The sequence below is a fragment of the Podarcis muralis genome, chromosome 6, assembly GCF_964188315.1.
Source record: "Podarcis muralis chromosome 6, rPodMur119.hap1.1, whole genome shotgun sequence".
Lineage (NCBI taxonomy): Eukaryota > Metazoa > Chordata > Lepidosauria > Squamata > Lacertidae > Podarcis > Podarcis muralis.
In genome coordinates this window covers 68,764,649-68,786,694 of record NC_135660.1, presented here as the reverse complement: position 1 = coordinate 68,786,694, position 22,046 = coordinate 68,764,649, and the positions used below count along the sequence as shown (strand labels likewise).

Sequence of the window (22,046 nt, the reverse complement as noted above, 5' to 3'; positions counted from 1 at the left end):
AGAATACAGTGGCACTATTACTTCCCTTGATCTAGATGCTATACTCCTATTGATGCAGCCCAAAATTGCATTGGCTTTTTTAGCTGCCGCATCACACTGTTGAATCATGTCAAGTTTGTGGTCAACCAAGACTCCTAGATCCTTTTCACATGTACTGCTCTCAAGCCAGGTGTCACCCATCTTGTATTTGTGCCTCTCTTTTTTTTTTGCCCAAGTGCAATACTTTACATTTCTCCCTGTTAAAGTTCATCTTGTTTGTTTTGGCCCAGTTCTCTAATCTGTCAAGGTCGTTTTGAAGTGTGATCCTGTCCTCTGCGGTGCTAGCCACCCCTCCCAGTTTGGTGTCATCTGCAAATTTGATCAGGATGCCCTTGAGTCCATCATCCAAGTCGTTGATAAAGATGTTGAGATTCCTGAATTGTGGGGCGTTGGACTAGATGACCCTCAGGGTCCCTGTCCAGTTCTGTGATTCAAACCTCTGTAAGCAACACTCCTAGCTGTCCAGCAACAAAACTGCTAGCACATTTACAACAACACATCATTTGTCCCTTGGATTTGGGGGGTTCTCATAAGTATTTGGTGGGCCACTATGATAGCCAGATGCTGGAGTCGATGGCTCTTCGGCCTGATCCACCAGGCTCTTTTTACATAGCAAGAAATGAACGAGTTATGACGTTTTTGTATTGCAAAAAGGGGAAAGGCAAGGCTGATGGGTTTTGTTCAGGCGTGGGGCTGGGAAAGAACAGCTTATATGACAACCACTCTGCAGTCCAGTCCAGGCTTAATATCCCCCCATATTGCTGGAGATTTGGGGAGGGGTTACTGAGGTTTAAGATTGCCTTTTGGATAGCGCTGCCATATAGAATCTGGCTTAACCCAATAAAGCTAATTTATTTAGGGGAGGAATATACAACTGGGAGACTAGACCAGTGTTTCCCAAACTCTCCTTCTGTTTTTGGACTACAGTTCCCATCATCCCTCGCGACGATGGAAGTTGTAGTCCAAAAACAGCTGGAGACCCAGGTTTGGAAAGCCTTAGTCTAGACTTTCTCCAATGTCGGTGATTATTATTATTTATTATTTCCACAGAACTAGCCCTGTTAATTCCCCTGCAGCAGCAGCAGCAACAACAAACCAGCTCAGTAAAGTGTTTGGAGGCACCTAAGGGCTTTGCCTACTCAGAAGTAACTCAACGGGGGTTACTCCCAGTGAAGCGGCGTTAAAGGTGTCAAAGGTGCCCCAAATCAAATTTGCTGAAGAAAAAGCGGAGGGGCGGGGAGAACTGCGAGGGGGCGGGACCTTGTTTCTTCACTACGGGGCATGCGCAGTGCGGGGCCGAGCCCGGCGCGGCGTGGGGAGGATGATGAAACTCGGAGGAGCGCAGGGAGGGGAGAGGCCGGGCGCCTGCGCAGTGCGGGGAAAGCGGCTGGGAGGGCGTGCCGTCGGCTAATAAGAGGCCGCCTCGAGGGAGGAGGAGCAGCGAGCAACTCTCCTTTTGCTGTCTGTCGGGCGAGCCGGTAGGGCGCAGCATGGCCAGCTACAGCGTGGAGGAGCGCGGCTGCCCCAACAGCCTCGGCTACAGGCTGTTCTTCAGTGAGTTCTCCCCCGGGGGAGCCGGGCGGGCTTAGCCGGGGGGGCTGCGGGAGAAGCCCGGTGCGCGGGGCGCCCGCGAGCGCGCAGGGCGGGAGATGAATGAAAGAGGGAGGCGAGCGCGCGCGTGCGTGCGTGTCCCTCGGGAGGGCATTTGTGGGGCAGACAGGCAGCCTAGGAAAAAGCCACAGGCGGGCTCCGTTTGTTCCTCGACGCCTTCTCCTCCGCTTCTGGAATCGTGCCGTGTAATTGCTTTGATAGACGGCGAGGCTCGATCCAGGATCCTTTCCACGGCGCTCTGCTTTTTTGAAAAAGTTGCCATTGCAATGTCCAACTTGGCGGCGCAGTCAGGGAAAGGGCTTCTCCGCAACCCCTGAGCGGGTTTAATTTGGAAGCGAGTTTGCGTTTTGCGCCCTTGCAAGCGGCTGGTTATCTGTGACAGAGGCGCTAACGCGGGGCCCTCCCTCGCAGGGTTGTTGTGAGGCTCGTGCAGCGCCGGAGCGTGCGCCAAAGGGTTTGCGGACGCTGCTGCAGTTTCCCCTCGTGGGTAGCCTGGTGCCAGCCCGCTGTGTCAGCGTGAAACGGGCCTGTCCAGAGAGCTTTTATATAGCTCTGCAGGGATTTTTAACAAGAGAGAAGGGGAAGGGATCCCAAATGCACCAGCACTGCCGTCACGGAAGTTTCCCTGCTTCTCCAAGGCCTAATATTTGGGGTGGGGTGGTGGATTAGGCTTGGCGCATGAGTGTGTGTTCCTGCAATCCCAGTCACCCTTAAATCTAGGACTGGGCTGGGGAATTGGGGTTGGGACGAGTGCATCACCTGAATTCAGTGCCCCTCCAAACTCTTGTATACAAACACACCTGTCTTCCCATGTAGACTTTCAGGGATGGCTGCTCCAGCCATGAAATCACAACCTGTGTAATGCTATTATTATAGAATGGCAGTGGAGATTTCCCCACTTCTGTGATTCTTTGCTGAGTCCCAGTTACCAACCCTCACTTTTGACTGCAGAAGGATGCGGTACAGAAAATAGAACAACAAATACATGGAACGTAGCATGCAATACGTTTAGCTGTGTGAGAAGAGTACTTTTGAAAGCATTTAGCTATTCTGAAGGAGGAGAGAAGATGGGGGAAGGGAAGCAATTGGAAGGAAATGAAAGTGCGAGATATAGCTGCCCTTGGACGCTGTGACAGAGAACCTGATATATGGAGAAAGAGAAAGTCATTGCCCAAGGTACTAGAATGGGATTGATGCTGTCGTAAAAGTTGTGTGTGTGTGTGTGTGTGTGTGTGTGTGTGTGTGTGAGGTTTAGGATGACTGATCATGGCATTAACTGTCCATGTAATGCCCTGTTAAGAGGCTATGGCCTAGCTTGCATGTCACATTAACCATAGTTTGTTTTTAAACTATGGTGTAATGTTAACTGAGCAGCATGCAACTCAAACGTTCCCAAGGCAGTCCTTTCTTGCTGCTGTGCCACAAATGAAACAAGCCGGAGTCTGACTTGCTATGTCATCTGACCCAGGTGGTTTGGAGATTACAAAGGTAGCTCACCTGGCTCCATCGACCCTCACCTTTCAGAATAGTTAAGTGTACTTAAATACTCTTCGTATATGCTCAGAGTTGCTTGCTGGCTTTCCACTGCCTGTTTTGAAATTTCTTTCTTTCCTTGGTGCCCCAATAACTGGCAGGTGAGCTCCTGGTGCGCTGTTCTCCTCTAACCCTCCCCCATTGAGCAAACAGCTGTTGGGTTTAAAGTCTGAACCAGACTGTCGGATATGGGCAGTGAAGGTGGCTGTAAAATGAAAAGCCTCCCGCAGTATAATCCTTTAAGGCGATTTTCATTTCTTCCTGGTAGTGCTCCACCTCAAAACAGCTTCAGTTTTTGCTGCACAAAGAAATGACGATTATCCAAAGTTTTCTTAACAGTTTCAGGGGTCTGCAACCCGCGGCTCCAGAGCCGCATGTGGCTCTTTTACATCTTTGGCGCGGCTCCGGGGCGGATACTAGCGAGGGGAGGAGGCGCATTGTGCACCCCGACACTCCCCACTGTGGCGGGCGCTGTACTGGCTGTGACGTCGCATGGGGGCGGTGCGTGCATTAGTCACGCACCGTCCCGACATCACCTTCCCGCCCGCTGTCAGATCGCGGCTCCGGAGATATATTTGTTTTAAATGTCGCAATGGTTTTGCGGCTCCAAGTTGTTGTTTTTTCTTTGGAAACGGGTCCAATTGGCTCTTTTTGTCTTAAAGGTTGCTGATGTTCCTGGTAAGCTGAAAAAGCTGAATCATAAAACAGGTCCACTGGGGTGAGAGACTGCCAAGCATTTTACTTGAGGCTCCTAAATCCACACCCAGGCAATATCTTTTTTAGGACTAATTAAAATATAAAAAGGGACGCGGGTGGCGCTGTGGGTAAAACCTCAGTGCCCAGGACTTGCTGATCGCATGGTTAGCGGTTCGAATCCCCGCGGCGGGGTGAGCTCCCGTCGTTCGATCCCAGCTCCTGCCCACCTAGCAGTTCGAAAGCACCCCTAAGTGCAAGTAGATAAATAGGTACCGCCTTATAGCAGGAAGGTAAACGGCATTTCCGTGTGCTGCGCTGGTGCTGGCTCGCCAGCTGCAGCTTCGTCACGCTGGCCACGTGACCCGGAAGTGTCTTCGGACGGCGCCGGCTCACGGCCTCTTGAGTGAGATGAGCACGCAACCCTAGAGTCAGTCACGACTGGCCCGTACGGGCAGGGGTACCTTTACCTTTACCTTTAAAATATCAAAGCAGGGCACCAGCCATTTAAAAAGAGGCATTGATGGGAGCAATTTGTGCAGACACTGAGACAAGGTGTGCTAGATCCCATGCCTTGACAGGAGATTCCTTTTTAAGGTAATGCTCCAAGATGCGTACTCTTCTAGATTGAGAAATGCAACTTGCAGTTTGTTTTTGGCGACTGCTGGGAAAAACTTTTCCCTAAAGTGTCTTAAGTACATGAAGGTATCTACCCTGCTGTCATCCATTCTAGTGGAAGCCTGGCTTGGCTTGCTGGCAGTTAACCTTGCCTGTTAATCCAGGAAAGCCATGAGTCCAAAATTAAATGAGCCTCTGAGTCCAAACATACCTCAGCTAATAAATTTGGACAGATGGATAAGTCCAGGTAGTGGAGGTGATTTTTCTCATCACAGGATACCAGGGAACTGGCCACCTTCGAGTCTTGGCAAGGGGGACTCCAGTGACTGAGTCAGAGTTCTTTCCAAGTCCTGTTGCCCAATGTCATTTGAACTAGAGGTCCTCTGCTTGCACAACATATTCTCTGCTGCTAAGCTGTGACCCTAAACCCACATGCAACTTACTAGGTCCTCTTTTCAGCAGTGTGGAATGCCAAAAGGGAGCAAGTTTTCCATGGCAATACAGTGGTACATCGGGTTAAGTACTTAATTCGTTCCAGAGGTCTGTTCTTAACCTGAAGCACCACTTTAGCTAATGGGGGCCTCCTGCTGCCGCTGCGCCACCAGAGCATGATTTCTGTTCTCATCCTGAAGCAAAGTTCTTAACCCGAAGTACTATTTCTGGGTTAGCGGAGTCTGTAATCTGAAGCGTATGTAACCCGAGGTACCACTGTGCTTGTGTGTGGGTAAATATAGCAAATGTATGCATGGGGGCAATTATTTGGGTCTTTCCCACCCCCGCCAGCTCCCCCAATGAGAGGGAAAGATTCTGCTTGGGTGGAAAGGTGCAGGTAAAGGGTGCAGCACACATGGCTGCAGTTCTCTCTCCCCTACCCAGTCCATGACACACACACACACATGCACTGTGTTGCTGCGTGTGATAATTTCCTTGGAGAAATGCCATGTAGGTGTGTAGGGGGTCTAAAAGTAATGGGATTGTGACATCTACTGACATCTATCCAAGTACCCTTATCATTGTGCAATATGTGTAGGAAATCATTTTGTTCATCTTTGGAGATATAAGCTAAACCATTTCAGGGCAACATCATATCAGCCTCTGTTGTCATTTGATAAGGCTGGAGTCCGCTTGCTTGTACAGGTTTTGCTGTTTCCAGAGGCTCCCGTAGTTTGCACTTCAGGGAGAACGCCTTCTGAGATACCTTGTAAAACTGAGCGCACTATGCTGGAGCACAGAAGCAGCAGCAACGAGGGCTAGCCCAAGCCCTGGGCTTGGCTACCTGGCTGTTGCAGGTCACAGTCTACAGGTGTGTCTGACTACTGTGGAAGTGTGCCTTGGAGATTGCATAGGCTATCTGAAGCACTGCTGTTAGCGATGGGAGCTTTAAGCTGCACATGGATGGTGGGGGTAAGCTGCGATGAACCCCTATCACATTTAGTAGCACCAGCACTGGTATATTCCAGTCTTCTGAGAAACTAGGGCAGGTAGGAACTCTGCAGCGCACCTGCTGTTGCAGTGATTTCATTGGAACAAAACCTAGTTGATAGAACTGTGCCAACTTGTCTTTGTTTATAGACATGCTTTAAACTTTCTATCCCTGGTACTTTGTCAGCTTTATTTTACTACTGCATGCATTAAAGATAATCAAAAACTTGGACATTTCCTTTGTTTTTCAGAAAACGATAAGGGACAGTACATTTCTCCGTTCCATGACATTCCCATACATCCAGATGCTCGCAAGGTAAGGCTTGCGGTCATACTGAGCAGAACTTTGTGGGGATTCGCCCTGCAGACTGTATAAAGGTGACCCAGTCACTAGATGTAGAGTTGCTTATTCTTAACAGGGGACAAGCTGTGTGTGTTCAAAGCAACTTCAACCCAATTTCTGATCCGTGCTTGACAACTTAAGGTAACTGCCTTGGCTTTATTAACCAATGTTACTTAAGTAAAACTTGACACGAACGGAGGAATAATCTCAACATAGCATGTGCATGCAAATTAATTTTTGTTCTTAAGTTGGGATGGAGGGTGCAACCTTCCCTTTACTACCATTGTTCACTAGTCATTACTGCCTGCTTCAGCCCAACGCTCACTTTTCTCTTTTCTGCTGTAGAACAGAGGTTCCCAAACTGGTCCACAGACCACCAGTGGTCCACATGCTTCATTTAGGTGCTGTATGGTGTGTCTGTGAAAATGCAATTTAAAACAGCATAGTGCCTTACAATTGGTACAACAGGCAGAAAAATCATGAAGCGGTCTGCTAAAAATCCTCAAAGTTTTCAAGTGGTAAAAGCCACTCCAGAAAAGCTTCCAACTGGCTGACTCTTCCAGCAGGAGAAAATACATAACTGTCTCATATTATTGGCATTTTCATGTTCTTAAAGGGAAGCTGGTTCATTGCATTTTGTGTCCAACTTATACAGTGTGATGTTGCCAAAATGAAAAACCCTTGGCGCTGACTTCTTAGCTGTGTTAGGTTCCCCCAGTAGTTTTCTTTCTCATCCTTCTTTCCAGATTTTAGAAATTCATTTTTTTTATATCCATGATAGTAGTCTTCCTCTATAACTTGTTGGGTATTGAAGGGTTGTTATTATTCTTAGCAAGATATCTTAAGCTCATATTTGTACACAATGGCAAGCTTCAAAATGTAACAATCTCAATCTGATAAACCAAGTTTTCGGGGCCTGAAAATGTACCTTTTTGCCTACTCACCACATCCTTATTCCTTCTTTTCTCACACCTTCCGCTTTGGCAGTTATATCATGATTTGTTTTTGCCACAGTTTTCTATTGTATCTGAATTGGGAAACAATGGTTTGCAAGCAGGGATTGAACAAGCACATCAAAGTAGGGCTGAGCACTTCAGGCACAAGTAGTTTTATCAACCCAATAAACCATCATTTATTGGCTCAAAACCAGACAGAATAATATTTCAACAGTGGACAAAGACAAAAAGATCATGCACTATAAATGTAATGCACCACAACATATATTATGGGCATTAAAGCAGATCAGGATTGAATCAAGTCTTAACTATAGTTTTTTTGGGACAAGAGCATTAAGTCTGAAATGGAACAATGTTTATTTCGCGTTTTCTATAGCTTTTGTTGTTCCAGCACTTTTTTGTTTCCAAGTAGGCCTAGAGGCATAACTTGATGCAGTGGAATCTTCACGTTGGCTTCTGGAAATACTGTAAAGTTAAATAGTGTTGTCTTATTTGAGCAGCCCAAACTGCCAGGTCATGACATATTTTTAAAAAATCATTACTATTCAAATTTTGGGCTATAAATATCAAAACTCCAGGTTGGCTAACAAAACAAGAGCAGCACATAATTGTACCAAATTTTTAAAGCTCACTATTAAAGAAACCCAAATTAGTTAGCAGCAATCAGAGCAGCATTAACAAGAAAAACACTGCAAACTATTTTGCAAGAATGATCCTGTGGTTTTTCTCTCTCTGTGTGTGCAACCAGCTTAGTTTATAAAACAGTAGAATGGAAATCTAATCTCGTTGACAGTGCCTTAGAGTAAAAGCCAAGCTCTGAGGGGGCAAAAAGAATAGCAGGGTTGAAAACTAGAACTGAAAGGAGAACTTATGTTTAAGCAGAATCTTGGCTAATTTTAGGCATGTACAAATTGGATAACTAATGGCCACTGTAACTGGTGCTCTTGGGCACAATTTACCTCATGTGGCAAGCAATAACTCTTGCAACAGAAGGAATGGGATTTGGCTGTAACTGGATGCATGGTATCCCTTGTCCACCATATTCCATCTTCAGTTATAAAGTGCTCAAATACAGCTGAAAACAACCCTGCAAATTCAGCCACCTCCATCAGTGGAGCAAGGAGTAGAGGCAGGGGCTTCATGTGGTTTTTTAAAAGAATCCACCTGTGGCAGCAGAACGGACTTTGTGTGCAGTGAGACCCTGCCTATTTGAATGTGCTATGCCCCTTGCTTATCTGTTCGAGACACAGGTAAAAAAGTTAGTAAGAATAAGCAGACATTTTATTGTCCCAGAAGCTAAACAATACAATGCAGTACTGATTCTCAGACTTCGCTTCTCTTTGTTTTTATTGCAGGGATGGCTCTCCTCGTTATTCTCCTGGGTTCTCCACAGCTTCAGTAGCAGCCCAGATAGGGAGTCCAGTTTAGGGCAAAAGGTTACATTACCCAGTCTCGTCTACAGCTCTTGCTCCTAATCCTCATATTCTTAAGATCTTGAGAGGATTGGAGAGGTTCTAAATTTATCAGCACCTGGGCTGCTGCCCTCGTCGTATTTTAAATGTATATGGCCTCGTTGTACCTTTCTGTGCTTGCCAGGGCATGGCAAACTGGAATGCTGCTTATGTTTATGTATGAAAAGGGTGAGGGGCTCTCTTTGCCTCAGGAAATAGCTACAGAACTGTCTGGGCTTCTGTCATAAATATATCCATTATTATTTTAATATACTTGCAGGCTGGTTTGTAATTTATATGGGCTGCATCCAGAGCAGTATCAGTGGCGTTTTGCTGATGCAGTTGCACTTCTGTTTCTTTCCTCCCTTCCCGCCCCCCGCACTCCACAAAACCTTCCCCAAAGGGTCCTTCAAGCCTCTGGAGCTGATTTTGAGAGCTGCAGGGGACAGGATGGGGAAGTTGTATTACGCTAGTACAAATCTCTTGTGTTAGGGGAACAGGAGCCTTGGATACTGCCTCAAGGCTCCAAGGTGGTTCCAATCCACTTGACTCATGCCAGCATAATTTTTAGCACATTTAATTCTCTCTTCTTAAGAAGCTATTTTTCTTCCTTCTGAAGGAAGAAGGGATGTCCCCTCCCACCTCGTTCTCAAAGTAGGTTGTTGATAAAATTGAAGCCAATTCACTCTTCGAACGGTGTTAGGAAACTGAAGTCTGATTAGATAATTTTCTGAGATACGAGCTAGGTATTTGTGGGCGTGATGTGTTTACCTAATAACGGTTTTTAGTCCAGAATCCCACATACTTAAGAGTAACCTCCATTTTGCTTCTGAGTAGACCTGCATAGGATTTGCAATGTGAGGTTCCTTTGCAGGTCTCAAAATGCCTGTCAGAATTCTAGCTTTAAAAAAGGCACATTTGAAATAATTGTTGTGAGAAGTGTCCCTGATACATCATGCCAGCCAGGTTGCTCATTCCTGTATTCGATGGATAATCCTAAATGATGTTATCCTTTCTTCTGCCAGGGTGGAATTTGCTCTTCTGTGGCTGCTATGTAAATGCAGTTTATTAAAAAAAAGAAAAGAAAATCTGGACATGTAAAATCTTACCTGCCATTGAAAGCAAAATGCATTAGCATGATAGTGATCTTAAATCATTGAACTTTTGATTGTGTTCTTGCATCTGTGCAATAGTCTCTTGCGTAATGGTCTCCATTAAATATCAAGTTATGCAACGAAATACCAGGTGGTTGGTCTTTTTTGCTTTCATTATGGATCGAAAGCGTCAAAAGACAAAATTGTCTCCCCCACTGATGAATGCATGAAAGCTGTATAGTTTTCACCCCATTCCTTTATTGCAGCACTTAGGGGGGGAAATTACTTGAATCCCGATGGCTTTGCTATTTTTACTTAAGATCTATTATCTAGACAGTTATAATTTTAATAAACAAAATTAAATGTTCAATTCTAGATTTACATGGATATGGTATATACCTCTGGTTTCTTATTCTTTTCAGGATGTGTTCAACATGGTTGTGGAAATACCTCGATGGACCAATGCTAAGATGGAGGTAATGGCATTATGTATTTGGAAAGCTGTAGTTCCTGGCTTGGTGGCTGCCTCTTCATTAAGGTCATCTTATCCGTGAAAGATAAAGCCATTCTGCGTCAGCATTTCTGAAATTTGAAATTTCCCAACTAGTTAGTAATAAAGAAATAGGCAGCTATTCTAAATCTGCAGGACTATGCACACTATTCGTGAACAAGCCCTATTGGACTTCTGAGATTTCATGGTTGCTATCAATTTGAATATTTAATTTACTTTGAAAATGTGAATTGAAGCACCTGTAGGGAAAATACCATCCTAAAATTGGATTGTTTGTACATTCTTCTGTTAATGCTAAACTTAAACTAATTCTTTTTCAGATTGCAACCAAAGATCCTCTAAACCCAATTAAGCAGGATGTGAAGAAAGGAAAACTACGTTATGTCGCTAATGTCTTTCCCCACAAGGGATACATCTGGAATTACGGTGCTATTCCACAGGTATTTGTCTAGCTTTCTTTATTTTCAGAGGTCTTTTAATTGCTGAGCATAAATGTTCATTAGGCTGCCCCTGGAAGTGCCATGTTTCCATGCAAACATTTTAGCAAAGCAACATTATAGCAAGAGCAAAACACTAATGAGGAGGAACGTGTAACTATTGCATGGACAATGGGGTGGCAAAATCTCAGGAGAAAAGTGAGAGTACAGTCTATGTTGTAAACAAGGAAGCTGATTGTGCTGCAACTGAATCAGTTGGCTTTGCAGATCACAATTCACATATCAGGGTCATCTTGAAAAGTACACAAGCAACCCCTCAATTTACGTAGGTGTTGCATTCCAACGCATTTAAATGAAATTGTGTATATTTGAAACACAATCGAAAAAGCTTGCAAACACCCCATTTTGAGGCCACTTCCAGGTTTGGCGCAATGTGAGCATGTGTGACCGTGCACATATTGGATGTGCCTGAAATGGTCACTGCCTGTATTCAACCCTGAAAAATCCAGCACAAGTCACAGGGGATAGTGAATGCATATGACTAAGACTTTAGAAACATGGCATTACAGTGCACTAACCAGACTTTTTAAGAAGAGGAAAGAGAGTTTGCTATGGAAGCTGTGCTGTTATAGTTTTATCACTGTAATACTAACTCTCTTACGTTTTGCTCTTTTCCCTACTTCAGCTAATTCAGTTCCAATACTTGCTTTCCAGCTAGCATCAGTCCCTCCCTTTGGTCAGTTTGTTGTGCCACACTGATCAATCCTCTTATTTCCTGTGGTACAGAGGCTACGACATACTGTCAGACACTTCCTCCTGCCCCAGTTGGCATTGTGGTTTTGTATCTTCCACCTTTTCTGAATTAGACTTCAGACCTGTCCTACTGAGTTCCCTCTGACCGCAGAACTACTTAGGCTGCCTCTGCCCAATCGTGTGTTCTTGTCTTCAATCATTTCGAAGATTTTTATTTTTTAATCTTAAACATCTATTGAGTTAACTTCTACTTTCCAAATTGGCAGTGTTTGTTCCAGCTAAACTTTAGATGGCCAGCATAAGGGATGCTATGGCATCATTATGTAAACTGTTCCGGAGCCCTGCCCTTGCCGGGGTTTTAATAACTCTGCTTCTGACCTGGAAGGAAGTTAGGTCAATTTCTATTAAAGCAGTCTGAATGGCAACTTCCCTCTGGCATGTGTTATCAACACATCCATATTTCTGTGTAAGGTAGCTAAATGCACGCACGTGGAAGTCTCTTCGACTTGAATTTATGCGAGCGTGTTCTGGTTAATGCAACAGATCTAACAGCAAGTTGAGGTTTCATAACTAGATCTAAAAAATTCCCTGCTCCTTTCATATGCAGGAAAATGCAGTGCTTTGTGGATTTGGTAAAGCGTCAAACAAATGGCCTAGATTCAGCTAGGAAAAGCAGACTCCTTCCTCTGATTCCTGAATTTTCTTGTAAGAAATATATCACAACCGCCAGCCATACTCTTGTGGCTGTCAGTGGACAAAGTTGGCTGCCTAAAGAGCATTTCAGAAGAAAATACTTTTAAAAAGACGTAAAACTGCAAATGCCGTATAAGCAGCCCATTAGCAAAGTAACTGTGTATGTGTGCTACATATAGCCTCTTCTTCTTTTTAAAGACATGGGAAGACCCAGAGCATAAAGACGAAAATACCGGCTGCTGTGGAGATAATGATCCAATTGACGTTTGTGAAATTGGAAGCAAGGTAATGTGTTTTTTGAAGTTGTGGTGGTCTGCATTTAGAGCTGTAAACTGTTGTTTCAATCTCTCTTTTCGTCCACCTTGGCGAAACTTTACACCTGAATGTCTTGCTGAACTGGACTTTTTAGCTAGTTGCCCTATTCGAACTTGGGCATTATAATTTTGCATCATGGCATGGTAAGGTTGCAATGAGTTTAAATCAGCGGTAGGTAACTTGTTCTGCATATACAACCGTACTGGAAATGTATTAAGGGCTTGTTAAAGTGTGTCTGTTTGCTTCAGCTGATTTAATATAGCATTCATAATGGATTCTAGACTGTATCTGTTTTGGTAGCAGAAACAGAGAGTCCTATGGTACCATAATACAGAATTATTGTGGCATCAGCTTAAACGGACTACAACATTGATACGCAGAGAAAAGTTTGTAAAGAGTGAGGCTAAAATAAATGCCAAGGCTTACATTTCTACACAGACTCTAAATACTATTTAATAGATGCCAAGATAAGTTAGACTCATTCTACTGTATTGTCTTAAAACCATTACCCCTGAGTTTGCCCTCGAAAAAGTTTGATACAATGATAATTAATATTATGACATGTGAAACACCAGTCTTTTTTATCACCCATATTCTCAGTCTCTCTACAAACATCTGTAGTTATACCTTTAATCTGAAAATAAAAATATGAAAGATGAGCTCCTTGGGAAAGCTTAACGCCAACTCACAAATACCTTGGTTGGTGAGTGTCCCTGATTTAAGCAGAATAAGTAGTTCAGGCCTATTTGCTGAGCAATCGGTGAGAGATGCTACAATATTTAACTGTTATGGTTTATTTGAATTGTTTCTTTGGTCTTTCCATCTAATTAACGAGGAACATCTACTCAATCAGGTGTGCAGCAGAGGAGAAATAATTAAAGTGAAAGTGCTGGGTGTCCTGGCATTGATTGATGAGTCTGAAACAGACTGGAAGGTCATTGCAATCAACACTGAAGACCCCGATGCTGCTAAGTTGAACAGTAAGTAGCACTGAAGTGATCAGAACTTTCCTTCCTCTCCCTTCAAATGCCCAGCAAGGAAAGGTGAGATCTGTGTAGAGCACAGGTAATATGATGCTGTTTATGTCTCTAGAACAATGTATCCTAGATCCATGGAATATGTAGCAGGTTGTTAACAAACCTTTAGCAGGACGCTAGCATCACTACTGCACAAATCTCATGGATGGATGGTAATAATGGTAATCCTACTTGCCTTGAAGGGACTGAAGTCTTGAGTAAATCAAAGTTTTGTAGGTTCCACTTCATTTAGAAGAGGTGAAACTTATACTACTGGTTATAGCATGAGCAATAAATATTTGGACCAAACATTGTTGTTTTCTAAGTTGCTTTAAGTTTCCTGGGGCAAAAAAAAAAAAGACTAATAAATTTAGTAATAGTAATGAGAGTGTGTTAAGTGCCAGAAACAACAGTTGCTTTGTTTACAGAAGGAAGTGCAAGCAATGTATTGAGACTTTGCTATGTGGAGTTTATCTGTAGTTTGGAGACCCAGTTACAAAGAGCAGGAAGATTTCTCCCGTGGTGTAGTTGGAGTCTGTGCCTAGATGGAGCCTAAGGTGTGGTCAGAACTTCATAAATCGGCATATTTTATGAGTCATGGATAGGAAAACTGCCAGGTCTCAGTGTTTACACAAGAAATAGTACCTTTATAAAACACCAGCCTAGCTTTGAATTATTCTTCACTGCATGTGATTTCCTCTCGACTTTCTACACACCAGTTAAGGCAATGGGTTTTTATTTTATTTTTTAGTTTGCTGGGAGTTCTTAGATTCACCTCTTCCCTGTATAGAGGTGGATTTCTAGTGGAGTTGCCAACTTTGCCCTTGCAACAAGAGTCCACTGAGAAAGATAAGAATAATGCTGTGCTAAGTTGTAGATCTTGGCTGTGGTTCAGAAAAAAAAAGTGTCCGTGCAAAGTGATAGGTTCTATCTATCTAGGTTCTTGTATCTGTTTGCAGGCTCTCGGCAAACCTTTAATCCACGTTAGAACAATTGCAACTAGGCAGGAGAATGGATATGGTGGCAGGGTTGAGGGGTAAAGCATGTTCTTGAATCTAAGGCATGTCCTTTTAGTGTCCTGTAACTAATACTCGTAACTGGGTTCTGAAGGCATGGTTCTTATTTTTATTTATAAGATATTAATGATGTCAGGACGTTGAAGCCTGGCTATTTAGAAGCGACGGTGGACTGGTTTAGAAGATACAAAGTACCTGACGGGAAGCCGGAAAACCAATTTGCATTCAATGGAGAATTTAAAGACAAGGTATGTTTGCATCTTGATGGATATCCGTCAATGTCCTTTTCGGTAATTGACAATATCATGGGGAGCCAGAGTTCTTCATGCTTCATTCTGTGGGGAAAGTAGCTCCTGATGAGGGCTTCATTACCTTTAGCTGGAAGTTAAAAACCTATTAAACAGACAAATGTACATACAGTGGTACCTTGGGTTACATACGCTTCAGGTTACATATGCTTCAGGTTAGACTCCGCTAACCCAGAAATAGTACCTCGGGTTAAGAACTTTGCTTCAGGATGAGAACAGAAATCACATGGAGGCCTGGCTGAAAGGATCATGGAAATTATTGGGAGAGTACCCCTCCGAGCCTTGGTGTCAATTATAAAGGACCTTCAAAGAAACCGGCAGAAGGGGACTGAGAGAGACTTAAGGGCCTCGGACGTGAGGTTGCCAGGCTGATAGTAGATGGACTAATGGACAATGGTTTTGGGATCGAATCCGGGGAAGGGAGGGTGGGGTTTGGAAACCTAAAGGGTGCTTGATCTTTTCTATTTTTTTTTTTTTTCTTTCTTAAGGTTGTGTGGTTATTAGTATAAAAATGGGGAATCCGTGGAAGGGAGATTGGGTTGACCTTAGAAAAGAATTTTTAAGTATAAATGATTAATGTATATAAGTTAAAAGCTGATACGTAAGTTGAATTAAATATAATAACAAATCAAGGTTAAAAAGTAAGGGATAAGAACTTGTTGGATAAATATCTGGACATGGAATACAAGAAGGGGAGGTGAGGGGAAGTTCTGGAAAAAAGGTTACTGAAAGTTCGGGATTGTAAAGGAGAAATATTTTTTTCCCCTGTTCTTTTTTCTTTTTATATTTTGTATTATTTGAAACTTTAATAAATATCATTAAAAAAAAAAAGAGAACAGAAATCGTGCTCCGGCGGCGCGGCAGCAGCAGGAGGCCCCATTAGCTAAAGTGGTGCTTCAGGTTAAGAACAGTTTCAAGTTAAGAACGGACCTCCGGAACGAATTAAGTACTTAACCGGAGGTACTACTGTATTCTGACATATGTTTGTTTACACACACACTCTCTCTCTCTCTCTCTCTCTCTCTCACTCACACACACACACACACACACACACGCACACACACTTGTAACAGCTCAGCCATTCTCTCATTGAGAGACATAGGCAAAGTGCTTTTAATTCCCCTTCTCATCTGTTAGGCTGTATATTTATTGCTTGATAAACCTTGACGGTTCATTTCTTGTTTTCCTCTTTTCACTGAAGACTCAACAAGCACATTTATTTATATTTCTCTGTCCTGCCACTTGGTTAAAGGTGAAGCTGCAGCATTTATCTTCTTTTAACATTTCTGTGTTCAAATCAATACACTGATAAGCAGTAGTGAGCAGTGGAATGGCTGAAGGAGTCAATCAAAAACCTCTGCTGCTGTTCATGCCAAGTTGGAAGAGCCCTTTGCCTGTGTCTTACTGTTGCAAAACTTTGGCTGGCCCTCCATCCTATGCCATTTCAGAGTACAGCCTTTGTTAAAAACTCGTTGCCATCCAGAAATGTGCCACTTCAACATTATTTTTTAAAAGGAGATGTATTGTTTCCATGTTCCTTGAGAATGCAGCACGTAATGAAATGGACAGATGAATACTAGAATGCCACTGACAAACTAGGATGGGACATAATGCAGGCTTGTGCTGTTATTGCCTAGATTTTCTCTTGACTAGGGAAGTATTTGTTGCACTAAACACAAGGCATTGTTGCATTGCAGATATTGAGAAGAAGCACTGAACTTGTTCTGTTCTCTATTTCATAGGACTTTTCAATTAAGATTATCGGAGACACCCATGATTACTGGAAGGCTCTAGTAAATAACAAAACTGGTGGAGAAATTTGCTGGTAAGTTGCTACTCTTCTCCTTCCAGTCTTGGGCTTTTAAAGAGATGGAATTAAATGAGAGGGGCTATCATACGGCTGACACGATGCCTAAAAACGTTACTGTTAGCACTTGCACTCGTAATGCAGGCACCATTTTGAAATATGTCAGGGTTAGGAATGTATCTCAGTATTTTCATATTGAATAAATATGCAGGGAGCGAAAACGTGGCTACTTCTGTAACTGAACTTTCTCTTCTAGCACAAATACAACTTTGCCAGACAGCCCTTGCCATTGTGATCAAACATCTGCGGGGGCTACTGTGGGAGAGGTAAGCAGATCTGTTTAATTTCTATGCCCAGGACATGTAAGGACACCGTTCTAATTTGCAGGGCTGTGTGCATTTCATGCAAAGGCGGAAAAGCCGCCAAATGTGGCATTGGCTGCAGAACTCAGCATCTTAGAAATCTTTCTGTTCAACTTCTTTAAAAGAAGATGGCTGTCTGGGTGGGCAAAAAAAGTGCCTGGCAAAATCTGTCATGGTCCAAAGGTGGGTCCTTCCATGTCCCAAATATTTCATTTACCTATATCCTCATGAACAAGGGATGCACATTAAGCAGGCTTGCTTTATGCCTTCTACATGGTACAGAACTTGGGTGTTGTGTATATTTTATTTATTTAAAGCACAGCCTACACCCAGTTCTGAATGTTGTGCATCTTCTGCTCCTGGGATGGTGACTCCTATTGCACAGCCATCATTTTGAGAGAAGAGACTGTCTAATCTGAGTAGTGCAGCCTGTGCCTATTAGTGATTACCTGGATAATTATAAAAAAATGCTAATACCATTTCCAGGTCCCACCCTACCGTATGTTTCAGTAATGCCACTTCATTGACACCATGGGCAGAAATATCCTCCTAAACCCATGTTTTGTAAATGATGGGAAGCCCTCATAAGAACGTCCATGCAAGTGCTAAGGAGAGGCATAGCTTCCTTCGCTAGTCCTAAGGCTGTTCAGGCTATATCAGCTCCTGTTTTTTCTATTACTGTGCAAAGAGAGCACACTGTACTTCCATCCCCCTTCTCTTCTTCTTCCCCCCTTACAATTTCTACTCTTCCTCCTTTCCTTCTCTGCTCTTACGCAAGGAATGGAATGGGATGCTGCCTAGTGTAATGACCGAAAACTCATGTTCTAATGAATTTGGTTAAATGTGAGTGGGAAAATAGCTCATTGATTCTGGTTGGGGTTGGTCTGCAGCAACTGCAGAATGCCAGCTCCACATCAGAATGCCAGCACTTGGTTCTAGGACACATGAAAGGGTTATCTTTTTAGTCTGATTACAGTTCCTCAGATGTATAGTTTTACTGGGAGCATCAGAAGAGTTCTTGTTTTTCATCCAGAAGGGAAAATAACTGTATGGCATTTAAATTATTATTATAATTGCATTTATTTGCAAAATCCTATGTATTGATGTGAAAGAGAAACTGAATTTTTAAATTTAGCAGGAATCCTGGATTTAATGCTCTCCTCTTCCCCCCCCCCCAGGCACCTGCCTGCGGACCTGCTGATCCAATACCACCAGAAGGTAACCTTAATTCAGAGTGAATTTGAGAAGTGTGTGTATTTATGTTCTTATAGAGTGGGAACCTTCAGTTAAGAGCTCTCATTCTGCATCCTCACCTGCATGGCACTGACCTTTACATTTAAACTACTACCCTATTAGAGCTAAATATTTTGTTTGCAAGACTTGGACCAGGGAAAGCCAACAATTCAGTATTAGAGCTCCTGCATTCTTTATCATTTGTGTAGCACTTCTGACAAGGGCAGCTTATTACGCAGTGCCTTAGGTGTCTGTAAAACTGCACTAGCCAGGTTTTCTTCATTTGAAAGATCTGTTAATGCTTACAGGAGGTCTAATATCAATATTTGACAACCCTCACTTTATGACCCAGTTTCCCAGGAATTATATCCAGTGCAACTTTTCTCTTCACGTTCTGAGTTACCAGTAAATGTTGAAGGGCTGTCTTTCTAATATGCAAATGGTCCAATATAAGCTCAAGACATAGTTCCAGGCGCAAAGCTTGCAGCGGCCCTTCTAGCCAAATGCCTGGTACCTGTCCACTTGCCAGTACAAAGGACACAAGCATTTGTTTGCCTGCTCTCTAGCTGCTTCTAAAACCTCTAGTTTTAAGAACAGAAGCCAGGATAAATTATATGGAAATTAGCGATGAATTTTTGTTTTTAAGCCTTTATTAATTTTCCAATAAAAATATCTAACACATCAAATCAAATCCAATAAAAATAAAATAAAAAAGTCCAATTGTCTTCCAATTTGTAATAATTTTTGTTTTGGCTTCCCACGGTCTGAATTCCGAAGCGCTTGAAATTAGCAATGAATAACCGGCGTGCATGAAGTTTGCTTCACATTTTGAAATATTGATTTGCAATGCCTTATAAAGAATGTTTTCCAAGTTACTTTATGATGCTAAAGTTTTTGTCTCCTTTCTCCCTTTCTTTGTCTTTAAAACCCAGTGGACAGGTGGTACTTCTATGAGAAGTGACCGAGGTAGATGCTGCTATAGTTGCTACCACAACACCGGGAAACACTTGTGCACAACTAGATAAGAACCGGGAACTTCGATTTCAAGAGCAGTCCTGTTTTGAAACATGTAAAATAGTTTATGATGATGTAACAGATTTTTGCATACCTACCAGTAACGTGTGCTTGGAATATATGCTCGAAATATATCAAGATCCTAGCATCGGAGCAGTTCTTGTGTAAAACACCAGCCTGCCGTCTTCAAAATCTACTTTCACATCATGGCAAATCACTGTTGCATAACCCAGTTGTGTGTAGATACCCGCTTTCGTTGCTTATGAAGAATTTTTGCTGAAGCTCATTCTGAAGTCTTGTCTCCTTCATGTTCTTTTGAAATCTCATGCGATCATGAAGGGAGAAGCATGCGTAATGGAAGATGGAGGAAAAAGTAAAAAGAAGCGTTGGATTCTGGAACCCCCCCCCCCACTCCTTCTGTTTTAAAAACAGCAACATTATTGTGGAAGTCAGAGATGCCTCTCCCTGTCACTAACCTTACCAGCTTGAGATGAGGCGGAAGTACAACACTTTTCAAGCAATCCTTGTGTTAGCTATAGCTGGTTTGGTAGCTCTGATGACTAAGTGTAGTCTAACCCTCCCATCTCACAATAAATTATGGCCGCAACTTCCTCACTGCAGTGATTGGTAGGTAGAGCTGCCATTGACAGGTTGAGGGGGGGGGGGATAATGAGACCCACTACTTGCCATTTCCTAGTTGGTGGGCATGCTCCATGCCTCCTTGCCTGTCCTTTGTTCACTGTCCCCATCATCTATACTACACTGATACAGATATGTCAGGAACATGGCCTTTCAGGTTGTGGCACTGGCAAAAACAGAGTAGACATGTAGGCCGGGAATTCTGCATAGCACTGCCCGGCTGCTGCCCCCCCCCCACTGGATCCTGTGGGGACTGGGGATGGGTAGCTTAGCAGCATTAATGCGGAGTGGAGTTTCTGGCCTGTGCACCTATGCTCTTAACACTGAATGTGCACAGGGTGGGAGTGGGGCTGACATAATTCGGATGGCAGTTCTGGCAGGTTTACATGTACCACACAGGCCCCAGCTAAGCTACGTTTGTTGGCAGCAGTAGACTGGCATATTCTACTTGGTAGTAAAATGATTTGGAAAGCTCACTTCATGCAAAATTATAGTCAATATCAATACTAAAATGATACGCAGTTTTGATTGTCTTTTAATGAGAGTGAATGCTTTGTCTGAGAAGCAGGGCTATGACAGGCAGTTGCCCCCATCCCTGCTTCTCTATGATGGGAGCTGTAATTTGCTTGGTGTTGGCTACTTTCGCATTTCAGCCTTGCATTTTATACTAGAAGTGCCAGTTAGCCTGCACTGGGCCTAGGGCACTTCATGCAGAGGCTACTTTGTGATAGGAATGAGTTTCTGGAAATGTGTGTCCATCAATGGCACTGGCACTGACTGTTCTATGCAGAACTTGAAATTCTTCAAAAGGATTTGCCACACACTTCCTTGAGGTCATGTTTTGGTGTTAAAATGCAGCATGGCTTTTGTTCCATTAAAAACTTCTGTTGAGGCTGTAGGTGCTTTCTGTTTTTGAAAGATCTGTTTCATTGATTTGGACAGAACACTATTCTGTTCCAAATAAAATGCTGTTTGTGTAGTTCGGAATAAGATAACAAAGCTTCCCTCCTGGCAGCAGCATTGTAATGGCTATGGCATTATGGTACATGTCTTTTGTTGTACTGGAGACTGGGTGAAAATTTCAGTAATGAGGTGAGGTTTGAAGACGATGGATTTTCTCACTGGGATCATTACGAATACTTGTGTGGGAAAGCAGACAGTCCTCTTAGCAAGGAACATTTTGAGCGCTTGACAGAGAATAAGCTCTTGAAGTCTCATAAAAGAATTCAAGCGATAAAGTACATCTCAAGTACTTTCCTTCCCTAATTTTTAAAGTATGCCTTGTTCTGGAACTCCTGGCTCCTACCATCTGTTCCTGGGCCTACTATTCTGCCCTTCCATTGACTCCTGCGAGTGAATTTGTTTAACAACTGCATTTTTGGTAGTGTAAGTTGCAATGGGGGCAGGACTGGGAAATGGAGTTGTGATGCAGCATAACCTGTTTTACCCCTCTCCCCCCCCCCCCCGACACACACAGCCTACGTAAGCAGGACTTAAACTGGCTGAAGAAAAGTAAATAGTGGTGTAGGGCAAGCTCAGTTGAGATGGAAGAGAAAGACACCACAGCCGTGTTTTCTTACAGATCAGTAACTGGTTGAGGAATAAATGGGCATTTCTTCCCACAGAGGGATGTAGAAAGTTGACACCCCTCCAGGATTGGTATAAGGTGCTCTCACTTTCCACTAATTCATAAATGACCTAGAGTTGGGGTGAGTTGTGAGGCACTCCAAAGGATCTCTCAAAAGTGGGTGAGTGGGCATTAAACTGGGAAATGCAGTCCAAAATAATTCGTACCCCACCCATCTGACTGGGTTGCTCCAGCCACTTTGGGCGACTTCCAGCATATATAAAAACATAGTAAAGCCTTCAAAAGCTTCCCTATACTGGGCTGCCTTCAGATCTTTCCCAAATGTTATATAATTACTCATCTCCTTAACATATGATGGGAGGGCCTCCCACAGGGTGGGCACCACAAAGGCCCTCTGCCTAAGCAAATGTAGAGGGAGAGCTCATCCAAATCTTGTCCCACCGTTTTCTCATGTGAAAGCCTACAGTTTAGTGCTCAATCAGAACAGTTAGCAATTGGGTTTTCTGCAGATAGCCGTTTGTCCCAATTTAGTACTAAAGAGCAGATTTGCCCGGGCTTGCAGGGCAAAGGCAAATTTGCTTGGACTCATGCTTT

General features: G+C 43.3%; 1 protein-coding gene across 2 annotated transcripts; it reads left to right on the top strand.

Annotated features, from left to right (window-relative positions):
* The first annotated feature begins 1,435 nt into the window (after window positions 1-1,435).
* PPA1 (inorganic pyrophosphatase 1) lies at window positions 1,436-19,511 on the top strand. 2 transcript variants are annotated; one of them, XM_028729577.2, is made up of 12 exons: window positions 1,436-1,593; window positions 6,168-6,232; window positions 8,571-8,651; window positions 10,183-10,236; window positions 10,592-10,711; window positions 12,353-12,439; window positions 13,323-13,449; window positions 14,622-14,749; window positions 16,552-16,634; window positions 16,873-16,942; window positions 18,157-18,196; window positions 19,144-19,511. In XM_028729577.2, exons 1-12 carry the CDS (start codon window positions 1,530-1,532, stop codon window positions 19,170-19,172), a joined length of 948 nt encoding a protein of 315 aa, XP_028585410.2. In that variant the 5' UTR covers window positions 1,436-1,529; the 3' UTR covers window positions 19,173-19,511. The 2 variants fall into 2 exon arrangements, with proteins under 2 accessions (XP_028585410.2, XP_028585409.2); XM_028729576.2 differs by lacking the exon at window positions 8,571-8,651.
* The last annotated feature ends 2,535 nt before the right edge of the window (window positions 19,512-22,046 follow it).